The 18,365-nt window shown below is 41.3% G+C and overlaps 1 protein-coding gene across 1 annotated transcript in view; it reads left to right on the top strand.

Moving 5' to 3' along the window:
- The window catches only part of LOC142095488 (uncharacterized), a 307,911-nt gene that overhangs the window by 248,378 nt on the left and 41,168 nt on the right, over positions 1 to 18,365 (top strand). Inside the window, exon 13 of the mRNA XM_075178433.1 lies at positions 3,614 to 4,758. Coding sequence (XP_075034534.1) covers positions 3,614 to 4,758 — 1,145 coding nt within the window. The remainder of the gene's footprint in view (positions 1 to 3,613; positions 4,759 to 18,365) is intronic.

The raw sequence follows: 18,365 nt of genomic DNA, 5'->3' as shown, positions 1-18,365 counted from the left end.
GGGTAGGAACGGTACTTTCTGAGAGATCTTCTTTGGGGCAGTTACATCCCTGCGGTTTATTTTCTCGAAAGTTCCATCTAGCGGAAATAAATTATACAATTGGAAATAACCAACTTCTAGTAACTAAACTCGCCCTGGCTGAATGGAGATACATTCTTGAAGATTTCCACTTTCCCGTAACCATCTTTACCGATCATAAAAATCTGCTGTATCTTCAATCTGTTCAAAGTTTGAACCCTCATCCAGCCCGCTGGTCTCTGTGTTTCTCTTGATTTGATCTTCATATTACCTTTTAGACCAAGGGACAAGAACAAGAAAGCTGATGCTCTCTCTTGAGCGTTTGAAGATGATCGAGCGTTTGAAGATGATCAAAATCTTAAGGAGCCAGAAAATCACATTACCCTGGATCCTAAATTTGGCTCCTCTACCTCTGTGGATCCTCCTGTGATGACTCAAGACTTTTGTCCTGCCCAAATTTTGGAAAACAGTTCTACAATGGGTCCATTCGTCTCACTTCTCTGGGCATGCCAGTACTCTAAAAACTCTGGAGCCCATATCAAGGAGTTATTAGTGGCCAACTCTTTGTCTGGATGTAAGGGAATTTGTTTCTGCCTGTACAATCTGTGCATAACTCAAGATCCTTTGTCAAGCATCCTTCAGTTCTCTTCTTTCACTTCCCATTTTTGTTAGACCATGGACACACATTGCCATGGACTTCATCACTGATCTGCCTCCCAGTGAAAAATGGAACACTATCTGGGTAGTTGTGTATCGTTTCTCTTTTCATTCCACTAATTGGTTTACTTTCTGCCTCAACTCTTGATAAAATCTTTATCAAAGAAATCTTCCGTTTTCATGGTTGTCCTCAAGAGATTGTTTCGGACCGTGGCGTTCAATTTATTTCTGAATTTTGGAGATCACTCTGTAAATGTCTTAATATCCACCTCAACTTTTCCTCGGCCTACCAGCCCCAAACAATGTTCAAACTGAGACACTAAATCAAGATCTGGAGACTTTCATCAGACTCTACACTTCTTCCAATCAAAACAACTATAAGGACCTACTCCTGTGGGCAGATTTTACACATAAAAACCTTTTTCATGAGTCCTCTTCTTCTACTCTCTTCTTCTCTGTGTATGGAACTCTAGTTTCAAAATTTTCGTTCTTTCCTTCTACTCTTTGTATCAGGAGTTCTCTGTTATTTGGTCTAATGTAATTAAAATTCTCAAGAAATCCTCCAAACACTACATTTTTTTTTTTTTTTACAAAAAAACAACGTGTTATTCCTGCTCTAAAAAAAGGAGACAAAGTCTGGCTTTGAACTAGAAAGATATGTTTAAAATATACATGTATGTATGTTTGCACCCAAGTACATTGGACCCTTCAACATCCTTCAAATAATTAACCCAGTGGCTTTCAGTTGAAGTTACCATCTTCATTTCGCATCTCCAATACCTTCCATATGTCTTTACTGAAGCCACTCATTATAAATCGTTTTTCCACAGTGTCTTCTCCTCCATCTGTAATCAGCACTCAGCAAGGGGACAAATTTGAAGTCAAGCAGATTCTCAGTTTCAGACGTTCCTGAGGAGAAGATTCAATACTTGGTTGATTGGAAACATTTTGGTCCTGAAGAACGATCTTGGGTTGACTCCTCCCACACTCAATATAATAACAAACACTGTGTAGGGTGTTCGGTGCCCCTTTTGGAGAGGGGGGTTACTGTCATGCGTCCAACTGTCCGACTCACTTACCGGGGTGCGGTGCGTAAAGCGGGCCTCCTTCATCGGGTCTCCTCCAGGCACTGATGGGTCCTCCATCTTCCGGTGGCAGCCGTCATCTTAGATTAGGGTCTGCGTAGTATGCTTTCTCCTATTCAGCCATTGGCTGATTGTTGTTCATGCCCCTCATCCTCCAGACTATATAGTGCACTTGTTCTGGCAAAATGGTGCCAGATCTTCAAGTCCTGCAGCTTGTTAAACTGCTGGATTATTTGGCTCCTCTGAATTCCACTGGTATTCTGTATCCGTGCCTATTCTTCAGATCCTGGTAACCAGATCACATGCTTCTCAGCTAATCCTGGTATCCTGGAATCCTGTATTCATTATTAATCAGCATATCCTGGTATCCTGCGCGATATGCTTCTCAGCTAATCCTGGTAACCTGCTATCCTGTTTCTATTCTGGTCACTCCTTGTCGGCTAATAACAACTTCCCCTGTCAGTCTCGCCTGGTACCCATCAGGAGGACCGCGACCTGCTGAGTGAAGCAGCGAAGCCCAAATTTCCTTGCGGGCGTTCCTGGTGAAAATTGTCATCTCTGTAGCCTCCGCGCCTCTGTGGTGGGTGGAGACGAACAAGACAGACTGCAAAGAGTCCAATCATCCCTGTAAATTTTAGTGACACTTATATCTCATTAATTTGTATCTGTCCATCTGCTATCCTCCATGGATCATTTCATTATGTGCTACCAGCCAAAAGGTCTGACCATTCTCCTCCTTACACTCTCTGGTTCTCATACATCAGTACAAGGGAATTCACCATTCTGGTTCAATCACTGATCTTTGGGAGAAGACCCCATGATCCTCAGTGTGTAATAGCACATATGACATTACTCATGATCCTCCCTGTACACTACCATATGTAACATTACCTATTATCTTCCTTGTATAATAGTACCAAAATATTTTATATCTATATGCTTATATACTGCAGTACTAAAGCAAGGTATTAGGTGATTCCCTTCACTCTAAGATCACACAGACCCCATCACAACACACACTTCACACAAACTCCACCATCTTGTACACACAGTACTATAATCACACACTTGTCATTGCACAATAGCTCCCTTCAATTCTGTGCTTGAATGCTATTTAGTATTGCTCATCATCTGATTTGTCTCTGTATCCTGCTCTGCTCTTATGTTTTTTATGCTTTTTTTTGATGTTACCCATCTGTGTCCTGCTCCATTCTTCTACTCTGTCCTGATGTTCTCCTTCACTCTATGCAGTCATTGTTTTGTGTTGCTGTTTCCTACTTTGCTCGATTACTCTGTCCTACTGTTGTTCTTTCCTCTCAGTGCTTCTTTACACCAAAACCTTGGTTTAAATTAGTAGCTTGCTCCTGGCCACGGTGCTCTGTTATCTGAGGTTGACTACTTAGACATATTGTGGCTGTTTCACTATTTTGTTCTGCTACTTATCTGTCCCTGGATAATTTTGAGTAGTGTAGATATATGGATTGGCCTAATTTAGCCCATGTCTCCTCTGTTTCCAAGGCTCTGGTGTCTGTGTGTGTGGGCAGTGGTTGAACAATGTATTTGACTAATGAGTTTTCCTGTCCTATGATGCTTGCTGGGCAGTGTGTGTGCTTAAGAAATGTTACTCGCCAAAGTTTGCATTTTGTGAAATGTGTCTGTATAATCTGGATGTCAATGCAATGTTCTTCTTAATGTGTTTGGGTTGTATTTTAAGTTAATGTATATTAGCTGTTTGTACATGTATAATTGTAATAATTTTTGTAGTTTGCAAATTGAGATTAGACAACTAAACATGTTCAACTCGCTAAAAGTAAAAGATATGTTTATTTTCATACATTTTATTTTACTTCCAGCAGATGGACATAAATGCAGAAATACCTTGGAGGGATATATCATTTTGTCTCCAGATTTTAAAATAGATGATAACAACATCCCACAATATTCTCCAGGAGAAAACCATATTACCTTAAATATAAATCCAGAGCTTCACAGTGCAGATATATCAACTGATCCCTGTAATCATGAGGAATGTTCTACTTATAACTCAGATATTATTACACAAAATATAGCTCATGGAAATGATACATTGTTTCCCTCTTCTGAATGTGGTAAAGGATTTCTACATCAGTCAATATTTGTTAGACATCAGAGAACTCACACAGGGAAGAAACCATTTCTATGTTCTGAGTGTGGGAAATGTTTTACCCAGAAATCACATCTTGATAAACATCAGAGACTTCATAGAAGTGAGAAGCCATTTTCGTGTTCTGAGTGTGGGATATGTTTTACACGTAAAGCAGGTCTTGTTGGACATCAGAGACTTCACACAGGTGAAAAACCATTTCCATGTTCTCAGTGTGGGAAATGTTTTACCCAGAAATCACATCTTGTTACACATCAGAGATTTCATAGAAGTGATAAGCCATTTCCGTGTTCTGAGTGTGGGAAATGTTTTACCCAGAAATCAGATCTTGTTACACATCAGAGAATTCACACAGGTGAAAAGCCATTTCCATGTTCTGAGTGTGGGAAATGTTTTCCTCAGAAATCAGGTCTTGTTGGACATCAGAGACTTCACACAGGTGAAAAACCATTTCCATGTTCTGAATGTGGGAAATGTTTTTCCCAGAAATCGGATCTTGTTGCACATCAGAGAATTCACACAGGTGAGAAGCCATTTCAGTGTTCTGAGTGTGGGAAATGTTTTACCCAGAGATCAGTTCTTGTTAAACATCAGAGAATTCATACAGGTGAAAAACCATTTTCATGTTCTCAATGTGGGAAATGTTTTACGCAGAAATCAGTTCTGGTTGCACATCAAAGAATTCACACAGGTGAGAAACCATTTCCATGTTCTCAATGTGGGAAATGTTTTACACAGAAATCGGATCTGGTTACACATCAGAGAATTCACACAGGTGAAAAACCATTTCCGTGTTCTGAGTGTGGGAGAGCTTTTACCCAGAAACCAGGTCTTATTAAACATCAGAAAATACACATAATAGAAAAGTAATTTCAATGAGGTGATAGACATGGGATGGGGTCTATAAATGTAAATTTTGAAAACAGGCATATGTACATTTACAGAGTGTTTACTTGAAGATATATTAACATCACTGAGTTATGGAGGGTTTTCAAAGCTCCAGTCACACAGTATATTAACATGTTATAATATAATTACCATCCATAAATATAGGTGTAATGTATCATCAACATACGACTGGAACAGATAGCTCATGTATGAAAGTATTTCAGATTTATTCTATTAGATATTGGCATCACTCTCCACAGTGATAGCAGACAGACCACATCTTGTTATATAGGGTCCTATGTAATATATAATGTCTGGAGATATAATGTAGTGCTCCAGTTCCCACATTATGTTTGGTCACACTCTGTAACTGAAGTTGTGATTTGATTTATATAATTAGTTTTGTTATATGGTATTATCTTACTACGGCTATTTACAAAGCTGGGAATACAATTATGTGATGCTATGTGGTTAATTTGTGCAAACGCACCCATTTGTGTGTGGCTTAGTGGGCTAAGATGTGTCTACATGGGCGCAAAACTTCGCTCCTTATGGGAGGAACTAAATAGATCTGGGCACTTCTAGCTGAATGTAGTCTTACTAATGCACCTTACATGTGAAAACAAGATCTTGTCTTGCAGGGTAAGATGTTCAAATGAGGGTGAAAGGGGGGATAGTTCGTCTTGCAGAGTCTTCCTGGTTTAGCAGATGGACACAGGGCCTTCTACATCCTGGAAAATAACTTTTTGCATAGTCTTAGAGCTGGTAAAGTCAAGCCTCAACCTATATTAATAAATGGAACGGCTTTCGGATCTTCCAGGCACAATTAATACAGGAAAGAGACATTAATACAAGTTAAGTTAAAATATTCAAATGTAGTAAATACAGTCCTGATGTCCCCTCATTCATGATTATGGTATAAATGAGGTTGAATGTGCAGTACTTTTGGAGAAAAAGGGAAAGTTTACTTTAATGATGAAGGTGGTTTTAACATATTAAGATTTGGGGGCATTGTGCTCCTTCCACCATGCTCATTTACATCTTACCTCACCATAAACTGGGCACTTTGACAGGCAGTTCCCTAAATCAGAACGTGGGTTTGTACTTATTTATGCACTACGCATAATTAAATGCTTTGTGTGGCTTCTGGGAACTGGTGCTATAGCTGTGGTTATCATCTGCCCAGATGCAGGATCTAGTACAGTCACTGTATGCACCAACCAGGAACTAGTACAGTCACTCTATGCACCAACCAGAAACAAGTACAGTCACTGTATGCGCCAACCAGGAACTAGTACAGTCACTGTATGCGCCAACCAGGAACTAGAACAGTCACTGTATGCGCCAACCAGGAACTAGTACAGTCACTGTATGCGCCAACCAGGAACTAGTACAGTCACTGTATGCGCCAACCAGGAACTAGAACAGTCACTGTATGCGCCAACCAGGAACTAGAACAGTCACTGTATGCGCCAACCAGGAACTAGTACAGTCACTGTATGCGCCAACCAGGAACTAGTACAGTCACTGTATGCGCCAACCAGGAACTAGTACAGTCACTGTATGCGCCAACCAGGAACTAGTACAGTCACTGTATGCGCCAACCAGGAACTAGCACAAGAACTAGCAAAGTGGTTGTATTTATTTACTTTATGTATCAAGTAGTCCCCTCTCCCACCTCTCAATTATTCCGTCATCTTTACCTTCTGTTTCATATCATTGTATGTTATTTGCTTGTATTGTGATCCCTTCAATGTACAATGCTGAGTGATATGTTGACGTTTTACAAATAAAAAATGGTAATACTAAATTTAGGTTGGTTCTTATAAGAATTATAGCTTAACAAACAGTGGATGCAGCCATTTAGTAAGCTGTAACCATCCAGGAGAATACAGTTTCTCAATTCACCAGGAACCAGTGACATCACTGAGGAGGAACTTCATGACTCCATCTGCTATATTTTGTAATATATGTAATACGTTAAACATTAGTCCTATAGTTTTTTTTTCTTTCTATGAAAGTTAATGTTTTATTACGACACATATTTTGTGCACTATAGTTTACACCAAGGCTATAGGAATATGTTCTAATTCAGTTTGATTTTATTTCGTATCTCTACTTTTTTATTCTTTGTATAGTTAATTAACAGTACAGTACATATATGGACATGTTGTGCAGTTGTGTGTTCTGTAAACAAATAAGGTAATAAAATATATAACTACCAACCAAATTTACTTTGTTTTTCTTAAAATTATTTTAATAAGAGTAAAAAGGAGGGTCCCATGTGCACTATGTCAGTTGACAATACATGATTTACTATTTTACTGTTCCCTTTAGCGGTCCAATAGCAGGTTCTATATTGTGTTGTTTCCTGCATTCCATCCAGGCATTCCATATTGTCATGTATACTGACTAACCTGTGTAATTGTCACTTAGTCTTTCATATACATGTTCTCATTAACTTTAATAATCTAAATCAGGGGTGTCCAGCCTTTTAGCTTCCCTGGGCCACATTGGAAGACGACGAGTTGGTTTGGGCCGCACATAAGATACACTAACAATAACGATAGCTGATCATCCAAAAAACCATAGAAAACATAGTTGACATATATATATATATATATATATATATATATATATATGACAAAAAAGTGATATATATATATATATATATATATATATATATATATATATATATATATATAGATATCACTTTTTTCAAATCCCCCTATACTTACCTTTCAATCGCCCTGTTCAAAAAATCCTCTCTAGTTATTATACTATAATCACTTTTTATATTGTTTCGATGCAAAAAAAAAGCTGGTGAGAGTCCCTGGGGTTGTAAGTGGAGTGAGATGGGTGGCCTCCATTTACAAGGCCCAGTCTAGGTCTACAGTTCTGCAAGTCTGATAGCAGACTGGTTAATGGTTGCACCTGTGAGAATTGTTTAAAGAAAGTTGTCAGATCAGTCTCTCTCAGACCTGGGGAGGAGGTTGGATGCCTCCTGAGAGACTCTGCAAATGGTGATCAATTACCTCTATGTTTTGTGCGAGACACAAGGTCCTTCAGAGGAGAGTGTCTTCCTGTGTATTTAATTCTGCTAGACAGGCAAGGTGTTTATTTTGAAGTTTTCTTTGTTTTTATTGTTTAATAAAAAACTGTCTGAGGCCATTTGTACTAAAACACTGGACTTGTGTGACTTCTCTGCTGTTGTACACTACCATCGACCCCAGGAGACGACACCTGTGCCCCTATCTTTGTTACAATATATATGATACCAGGATGTTAGGGTAGGAACCCAGGGAGAAGTCCTGATATCTAGGGGTTCAGGGTCACACAGTCAAAGAGAGAAGATGGATACAATAGTATCTTTATGACAAAAAAACATTTAATCCCAACAATAGCTAATCAAAAGTATATATATTTTAAATCAAACCCAGCTCACCTCACTTACACCCAAAAACCTGTCAGTGATATTAACAGAAGAAAGATGATAAAACTGGAACAGTCCTTTCGAATTTAGACAGGCCAGAAATGGTTAGTATAGTCCAGTGGTCTAACAGAGGTTTTAATTCTCCCCACGTAAAGTTCCAAGGTCCCGAATATGCTGCAAGGGAAATATTCCCGCATAAAGTTCAACACTCTGACCAAGCTGTAGCTACATACAGTGATCCTGAGGCAGTGACCTGGGTAACGGAGCCTTCAGTCCTTCTGGATCCCTCTGAAGAATGATCTCCCACCTAAGCTGTGTTTGAGATATAACTACAGTCCAAGCTGTATGAAAATATCTCTGTGGTATGTCTTGATCTCTTGATGTTCCCGGCTGTTCGGGAAATGCTTTCTATCAACATGATAGCGATCTGAACCCCAGTCTCCCTGCTCCAGCAAGCAAACAGACTCATGAGCCAATCCAGATGGAGCAGAGATTCTTGGCAACAAGGTGTATGAAGAAGATGCAGGAATCACAGTGTAGCTGGTGAGAGACAGAATACTACATCATGCTCAAGAAATCTTGGAACACACACCCCCCCTGCAAGCTCTGGGGTTTTTTTTTAACTTAAAAGGTTTTTATTGTGTTTTTAAGAGAACATGTAATAAACTTAGCAGTGATTACTAGTTCAATTCAGGAAGTGGAATAAAATGAATGACACTGCCAACATGCAAACAAGTAAAATTAAACATAAATATATAAACACACCATATAGTATAAAGCACTTATGATAAAGACAATTCGAGGGGAAGGAAGGGGGGTGAATAGAAAGGGAGAAGCGGAGACAAGTCAAGAGACAGGTGAGTACCTTTGGGTCTGACAATAATACAGATCTCGTAAAACACGCATCAAGATTTAAGGGTCTGGTGAGGATCTATGTTCTGTAAAGTAGTCATACCACAAAAACCATTTGGTCAATGGGGAGGCTACAGTTGTAGAGTATTTAAAACCAATACTTTACATCTCTTAGCTATGTAGGATTTTAGCAACAATTTTAGAACTTAGTTCTGGCTGTCCCAGAACTTCATGTCTCAGCATACCTGGGTATGACATGTGACATTCAGAGTCACGCAGAGGAGATGCAGAGTGGGAAAGGAGAGAGAGGGGTGGGTAGAGAGAGGGTGGGGGAGAGAGGTGGGATAGAGAGAGAGTAGGGCAGAGAGAGAGGAGAGAGGCGGGGCAGAGAGAGAGTGGGGAAGAGAGAGAGGGGGCAGAGAGAGTGGGGCAGAGAGAGAGGAGAGAGGCGGGATAGAGAGAGAGTGGGGCAGAGAGAGGGGAGAGAGGCGGGATAGAGAGAGTGGGGCAGAGAGAGAGGGCAGAGAGAGGAGGGATAGAGAGAGAGTAGGGCAGAGAGAGAGGCGGGATAGAGAGTGGGGCAGAGAGAGGGGAGAGTGGCAGGATAGAGAGAGAGTGTGGCAGAGAGAGGGGAGAGAGGCGGGATAGAGAGAGTGGGAGAGAGAGAGGCGGGATAGAGAGAGAGTGGGGCAGAGAGAGGAGAGAGGCAGGATAGAGAGAGAGTGGGGCAGAGAGAGAGGAGAGAGGCAGGATAGAAAGAGAGAGTGGGGGAGAGAGGAGAGAGAGAGTGGGGCAGAGAGAGGAGAGAGGCAGGATAGAGAGAGAGTGGGGCAGAGAGAGAGGAGAGAGGCAGGATAGAGAGAGTGGGGGAGAGAGGCGGGATAGAGAGAGAGAGTGGGGCAGAGAGAAAGGAGAGAGGTGGGATATAGAGTGGGACAGAGAGGGGAGAGAGGCGGGATAGAGAGAGAGTGGGGCAGAGAGAGAGGAGAGAGGCGGGATAGAGAGAGAGAGGGGGGGCGAGAGAGTGGGGGACAGGATTGAAGAGCAAAATTTGTGCTAGAAGCACTGGGGAGTGAGAGAAAAAAATTGGAGGAGAGGGAAGAAGAGGCCATTTGGTGAGGAGTTGAAGAAGCTGCCAGATTCCATACCTGAGAGAATCCGTGCTGTCATTGGAAGCTGGAGACCAGTGAAATAAGTAACAACCGATTGTTATATTACTAATTTACATGGACTGAGTCTTGTATTACTGTAGTTAGGGATCTAGGGGGAGACCTGAAGATTTATTTGTAAAAAACCCTTTTGCAGGACTATGCTTTAGTATCAAGGGTATAGTGCAGGGAGAGATAGATAGGAACTTTGGGACTGAGAAATTAAAGAGAAAGAGTGTGTAAAATACTAAAAGCAAAACCGTTTCAGTGGACAGCATTACAATTGTGAGTTGTGACCCGAATTACAGTGAAAGGAACAGTGAGTTGTTTCATCAGAGTAGAAAGAAGGGAACCAGTAGTTTTATTACACGTTTCTGCACATCAGCACAACTGCTGAAAGGGCCCTTCTTTATGGGTACACTAACAGAATGCTCACGATTAGACATACCACTGTTGGATGGACTCTCAACAGGGATTGGTGTCATTTGTGAATCAGAGCAAACATTATCCTCTAATGCCTTACTGTTATCCTGCAGCTCGGCTTTGACGCGTAACAGTAGTTGTGCACCAATTGTAGGATCGGAAACTTTTTGGTATCTGCCACTAATAGCCATAGGTGAAGGCCTCATTCTCTCTTTGCCACTGCATGTGTAGAATGGCATGTTGGCAATTTTTTTTTTATCGGCACTTAACTTTTGCTCAGTAACACTTCTTTTTCGCTTCAACTCAGTAAAAAAAAAATTGTTTTTGTTTTTTGGACTGATTTCGAAACACTGTGTAGTTTGACATCGCCTTGCCCAGATGACGTACTGGGAACACTACCATCAGGACTGGTGGCAGAACCTGGTTGCACATTCTGCTCATATGTGGACTGCTTTGAATCCATTCTGAGCCCAAAGCACTTGTAGTGCTACAAATTATTTGGTAGATACTGCTGACAGATAGTAATTTTGACAGCCAGAAATATTTATGCACAATTATGGGGGACACCCCAAAAGCACTGGGGAGTGCTAAAAATGAGTTGGTAGATACTGCTGACAGATAGTAATTTTGACAGCCAGAAATATTTATGCACAATTATGGGGGACACCCCAAAAGCACTGGGGAGTGCTAAAAATTAGTTGGTAGATACTGCTGACAGATAGTAATTTTGACAGCCAGAAATATTTATGCACAATTATGGGGGACACCCCAAAAGCACTGGGGAGTGCTAAAAATGAGTTGGTAGATACTGCTGACAGATAGTAATTTTGACAGCCAGAAATATTTATGCACAATTATGGGGGACACCCCAAAAGCACTGGGGAGTGCTAAAAATTAGTTGGTAGATACTGCTGACAGATAGTAATTTTGACAGCCAGAAATATTTATGCACAATTATGGGGGACACCCCAAAAGCACTGGGGAGTGCTAAAAATTAGTTGGTAGATACTGCTGACAGATAGTAATTTTGACAGCCAGAAATATTTATGCACAATTATGGGGGACACCCCAAAAGCACTGGGGAGTGCCAAATATTGAAAAAAGAAAACCTCTATCCTCCTCTCTTCTCTAGCGATTTTTGTTACAACAATTGGAATCAGAATATTGGATTCTCTGTCCCTGCCCTAATCAGCCTGTAACTACACCCTGGTCTCTCCCTCTGTCAAATGGCGATGGATTGCTGTGGAGGCAGGTATTTATAATCTTGAAGTATCGCGAGAACCGAGCCCCGAGATCCGACGACGTCACGATGATGTTCGGCCTCGATTTGGATTCGGAGCGGGCGGGAGAGTACCAAGCTACTCAGTTCGGTACTCGGATACCCAAAGTTCGGGTGGGTTCGGTTCTCGGGGAACCGGACCTGCCCATCTCTACTTTAAAGTCTGTTGTGACAGGTTGGACTTACTCCATGTTGTATGGGGTTCACTCTTCTCTCCATGTGAGGTCAGAGCATCTTCTAGGCCCCGGCGCCACCTCCAAGTCGAAGTCTTAGGCTGGAAGCCAGATCCCGGGGTGGCATTCCTCCATGGCTCCAGTGTAGTGCTTCACCTCCTGGAACTCCCATTACAATCTGTGAGGAGCTATTAGAAACACATCCGGTGCAGTTACTCTGATGTCCCTGAGCTTGGGACCGGAGTACGGTGGCTAAGAGTCACTAGGGCTTAACAGGGTCTGCAATGCCAGGACCTTCACTATCCCAACAGGAACCTGGAATCCTGCAAAACATAACACACATTCAGTGCAAATATAAATACACTTTTGAATGTAACACATTTAATGGATGTAACTAATAAAAACTATTAAAATCTGCACCTAGGCAAAACCATGTTGCAGTGGAGGGGAGGTAAATTCAAAATGTCGGTATAAATGATTTATAGTATTAGTAAAGATAAAGGTGAGCGCTCATCAAAAATGCAGCTCCTATAATAAAAATAGTATAACAATAGTGGAAGGGCGCAATAAAGCAATAACAAACTGACAGACAACGAAAATTCCTTGAGAAAGTCCTAATTTCGGATGAAACGCGTTGGTCTCTTTTGCACCTCATCAGCCACCGTCCTTTGTGAGTCAGTTCATCACTTCCGCGTGTCAGGTGCGGCTATACGAGTGATCAGCCGGCACGGAGGAATTCTCCAAAGCAGATTTATGCTGTACTCTGCCACCAAACCTGGACTGTATTCATCGCCACATATTGAGGATCTGAATAACAAAATAGGGATTAATAGGGTAAGAACCATCTTTTCCTTTTATCCTCACAGAGTTTCAGATTTATGCATTGTTTTATCTCTACCTGAAAGAGCTATAAACATTTTCGTTGTCTGTCAGTTTGTTATTGCTTTATTGCGCCCTTCCACTATTGTTATAAATGATTTATAGTTGGGGTAGGGTATGACCTAGGTCAACTTTACATTTCAGTGTAAAAATAAAGCTATCAACTATTTGTGTGCTACATGATAAAGCAACTAGTAGTTTCCTTAATAAACAAATTTGCACCCCTTACGCTGTTACATGGTTTGTCCAGCAGCAAAGTTACTCTGGGGGTAGATTTACTAAAAATGAGAAGTGGGGGTGTTGCTCCCCGGGCCCCACACAATGGCAGGGCTGCTGCACAGTTGGTGAGATCCTCACACAATATGGGGAGGAGGACAGGGGCGGTACATGTAATGTTCCGCTGTTGTCCTTGTCCAATAGGCTGCTGGAGAAAACAGATGACAGTTCCCTGTGGCGGGGTCTACCCTGTGCTGCATAGGGAGCTGCTTTCACCAGATAAAGGGCTTTTCCCCTGTTCATAAATAGACCCCGGAGATGGAAGATTTGGAGACGCCCAGACACTGACATTCTCTGTGAGTCTCTATTGTGTAAAACAAGAAGCCCTGACAGACAGTCTAAGCTCAGTGAGCTCAGCCCTTTGTTACCTGACCATGAACTGTTTGTGTTCTTCACACACATGTATCCCCAGCTCCTCCCACCTGTCATCATTTGTTTAAAATAAATATATTTGAAGTTTATTATGTATCTTATAGTTTGCGGACGCTGCTATAATAACAGGTCACCAGAGACTGCTCCACCTGTATAATAATAACTACACCAGGGATTGCTCCATCTGTATTATAATAACAGGACATCAGAGTCTGCTCCATCTGTATTATAATAACAGAACACCAGGGTCTGCTCCACCTGTATAATAATAACAATTGGCCAACATGGGGCTGCTTCAGCTGTATTATAATAACAACAATGTAATCCCTTACACAATAAATCTAATCCAGTAGTAAACAAAGACACTTCAATAACAACAATAATAATAATAGCAGGACATCACTGTCTCAGAAATGCACAGACCAGAAGTCGGGTGGAACGCACAGACCAGGAGTCGGGTGGAACGCACAGACCAGAAGTCGGATGGAACGCACAGACCAGGAGTCGGGTGGAACGCACAGACCAGGAGTCGGGTGGAACGCACAGACTGGAAGGAAGTCGGATGTGTAACATCTTCCGGGTGAGAAGAGGCAGAGACTGGCAGGGGGTTAGTACTTACATATATATGTTATGAGATATAATAATACATATATAGGTAAGATACATGAATTATGATGCGCAGGATCTTGAAATATATAAAATAAACATTTGGTTTGTTGCCTTTGAGTTAGAATGAAGAGGATATTTTAGTACATTCTACTCCTCTCCCTAAAGTCCCAGTAACAGAGATCCTGTGCACCCTGCAAGATTACTGCTGAATCTCCTCCTCTCAGACAGAAGAAAGGATAAATAGCTGAAAAATGAAAACTGTATCTGTATAATGTAAGTACAGTAACACAGTAAGAAATGACATTTGTAGGTAACCATGTGACTCCAGGCCCCTTGTCACAGTACATGGCCATTCACAGGGTGTTCATAATATCCACTAAGAGCCTCATATTTATCCAGATGTTTTATTATAATATTACAGTGTTTAATACACTGATTTCTCTTATTAGGATTACATTCTCTTCAGTGTATAATGTGCGCTCCTCCATTCAGCAGTGATGTGCCTATAAATACATTTTTTAATATTTTCTTATTTATGACATACTGTCTGTGTATGTTTAACATTGTGATTTTATTGTTTTGAATATATTTTCACACATTAAATGTTGCCATTTCCTATACTCCTATATAGACATTATAATATACATGTTAATATAAATGTGCCAGTTTTGCCCCAGGTGGAAAGCTCCCTGTATATTACACAGTTAGGTATTTGTAGAACTAATGAGCCTTAGATTTTATACCCTAATGCAGTGGATCCCAAACTTTCTCACTTCGAGACACCCTTAGGGTCTCAATAATTTTTTCAAGGCACCCCTAAGCCAAAATAATTACCAAGTAGTCCCCCACCTTGCTTACCACCAGCCCTGGCCGCAGCACCCCTGTGAGATCGCCGTGGCACACAGTTTGGGAACCACTGCCCTAATGTGTATTTACAGTCACAATGTTTCCTGTCTATGAACAACAGTAAGACAGATACACTGTATAATAAGGTGATGGGATGGAGCTGAGACATTGTAACAATAAATGAAACAACCTCTCTCTACTCACTGTAAGTCCAGTTAAGCAGTGAATGGAAACCTGGGGAGTACAGTCAGGTCCATAAATATTGGGACATCGACACAATTCTCATATTTCGGGCTCTATACACCACCAAAATGGATTTGAAATGAAACGAACATGTGCTTTAACTGCAGACTTTCAGCTTTAATTTGAGGGAATTTACATCCAAATCAGGTGAACAGTGTAGGAATTTCAACGGTTTCTATATGTGCCTCCCACTTTTTAAGGGACCAAAAGTAATGGAACAAAGTAAACAATCCTACATCAAACTTTCACTTTTTAATACTTTGTTGCAAATCCTTTGCAGTCAATTACAGCCTGAAGTCTGGAAGGCATAGACATCACCAGACGCTGGGTTTCATCCCTGGTGATGCTCTGCCAGGCCTCTACTGCAAATGTCTTCAGTTCTTGCTTGTTCTTGGGGCATTTTCCCTTCAATTTTGTCCTCATCAAGTGAATTGCAGCTCAGTCGGATTCAGGTCAGGTGATTGACTTGGCCATTGCATAACATTCCACTTTTTAGCCTTAAAAAACTCTTTGGTTGCTTTTGCAGTATGCTTCGGGTCATTGTCCATCTGCACTGTGAAGCGCTGTCCAATGAGTTCTGAAGAATTTGACTGAATATGAGCAGATAATATTGCCCGAAACACTTCAGAATTCATCCTGCTGCTTTTGTCAGCAGTCACATCATCAATAAATACAAGGGAACCAGTTCCATTGGCAGCCATACATACCCACGCCATGACACTACCACCACCATGCTTCACTGATGAGGTGGTATGTTTTGGATCATGAGCAGTTCCTTTCCTTCTCCATACTCTTCTCTTCCCATCACTCTGCTACAAGTTGATCTTTGTCTCATCTGTCCAAAGGATGTTGTTCCAGAACTGTAATGGCTTTTTTAGATGTTGTTTGCCAAACTCTAATCTGGTCTTTCTGTTTTTGTGGCTCACCTATGGTTTACATCTTTTGGTGAGCCCTCTATATTCACTCTTGTGAAGTCTTCTCTTGATTGTTGACTTTGACACATACACCTACCTCCTGGAGAGTGTTCTTGATTTGGCCAACTGTTGTGAAGGGGTTTTTCTTCACCATCTTCTGTCATCCACCACATTTGTTTTCCATGGTCTTCCGTTTTTTTTTTGGTGTTGCTGAGCTATCCGGTGCGTTATTTCTTTTTAAGAATGTTCCAAACAGTTGATTTGGCCACACTTAATGTTTTTGCTATCTCTCTGATGGGTTTGTTTTGATTTTTCAGCCTAATGATGGCCTGCTTCGTTGATAGTGACAGCCCTTTGGATCTCATATAGAGAGTCGACAGGAACAGATTCCAAATGTAAATGTCACACATAGAATCAACTCCAGACATTTTACCTGCGTAATTGATGATGAAATAACGAGGGAATAGCCCACACATGTCTATGAAATAGCTTTTGAGTCGATTGTCCCATTACTTTTGGTCCCTTAAAAAGTGGGAGGCACATATAGAAACCGTTGTAATTCCTACACCGTTCACCTGATTTGGATGTAAATTCCCTCAAATTAAAGCTGAAAGTCTGCAGTTAAAGCACATCTTGTTAGTTTCATTTCAAATCCATTGTGATGGTGTATAGAGCCCGAAATATGAGAATTGTGTCGATGTCCCAATATTTATGGACCTGACTGTATATGACATACGACCAGGGCTGAGGGGTCGGAGGTAATTTTGGGTGCAGTGGGTATAAATGTTCTGACTGCACCTAAAAATAAAAATGTATAATATTATATATCAGTGATCACATTAACGCTTGTACAGGCGTCTATGACTCATTACTCCCAGGCACTCCTCCAGATCAGTCTTATGCGTCTCTGAACACATGTGCCTGATCATTATCTTGCAGAAAAGAAAGCAGTACTGTAATAATGGTGGTGGTACAGGGGATAGGTCATAGATAAGGGTACTGTAATAATGTTGGTGGTGGTACAGGGGATAGGTCATAGATGAGGGTACTGTAATAATGGTGGTGGTGGTACAGGGGATAGGTCATAGATGAGGAGTAGTAATAATGGTGGAGCTGGTACAGAGGATAGGTCATAGATGAGGAGTACTGTAATAATGGTGGTGGTACAGGGGATAGGTCATAGATGAAGAGTACTGTAATAATGTTGGTGGTGGTACAGGGTATAGGTCATAGATGAAGAGTACTGTAATAATGGTGGTGGTGGTACAGGGGATAGGTCATAGATGAGGAGTACTGTAATAATGGTGGTGGTACAGGGGATAGGTCATAAATGAGGGTACTGTAATAATGGTGGTGGTGGTACAGGGGATAGGTCATAGATGAGGAGTACTGTAATAATGTTGGTGGTGGTACAGGGGATAGGTCATAGATGAGGAGTACTGTATTATTGGTGGTGGTGGTACAGGAGATAGGTCATAGATGAGGAGTAGTGATAATGGTGGTGATGGTACAGGAGATAGGTCATAGATGAGGAGTAGTGATAATGGTGGTGATGGTACAGGAGATAGGTCATAGATGAGGGTACTGTAATAATGGTGGTGGTGGTACAGAGGATAGGTCATAGATGAGGAGTACTGTAATAATGTTGGTGGTGGTACAGGGGATAGGTCATAGATCACAAGTACTAATAATGGTGGTGGTGGTGGTACAGGGGATAGGTCATATATGAGGAGTACTGTAATAATGGTGGTGGTTGGTACAGGGGATAGGTCATAGATGAGGAGTAGTAATAATGATGGTGGTGGTACAGGGTTAGGTCATAGATGAGGAGTACTGTAATAATGTTGGTGGTGGTACAGGGGATAGGTCATAGATGAGGGTACTGTAATAATGTTGGTGGTGGTACAGAGGATAGGTCATAGATGAGGAGTACTGTAATAATGTTGGTGGTGGTACAGGGGATAGGTCATAGATGAGGAGTACTGTAATAATGTTGGTGGTGGTACAGGGGATAGGTCATAGATGAGGAATACTGTAATAATGTTGGTGGTGGTACAGGGGATAGGTCATAGATGAGGAGTACTAATGATGGTGGTGGTACAGGGGATAGGTCATAGATGAGGAGTA

Source organism: Mixophyes fleayi, chromosome 6, assembly GCF_038048845.1.
Source record: "Mixophyes fleayi isolate aMixFle1 chromosome 6, aMixFle1.hap1, whole genome shotgun sequence".
Taxonomy (NCBI): domain Eukaryota; kingdom Metazoa; phylum Chordata; class Amphibia; order Anura; family Limnodynastidae; genus Mixophyes; species Mixophyes fleayi.
Note: the sequence above shows the minus strand (reverse complement) of the source record. Positions and strands in the feature narration are given on the sequence as shown.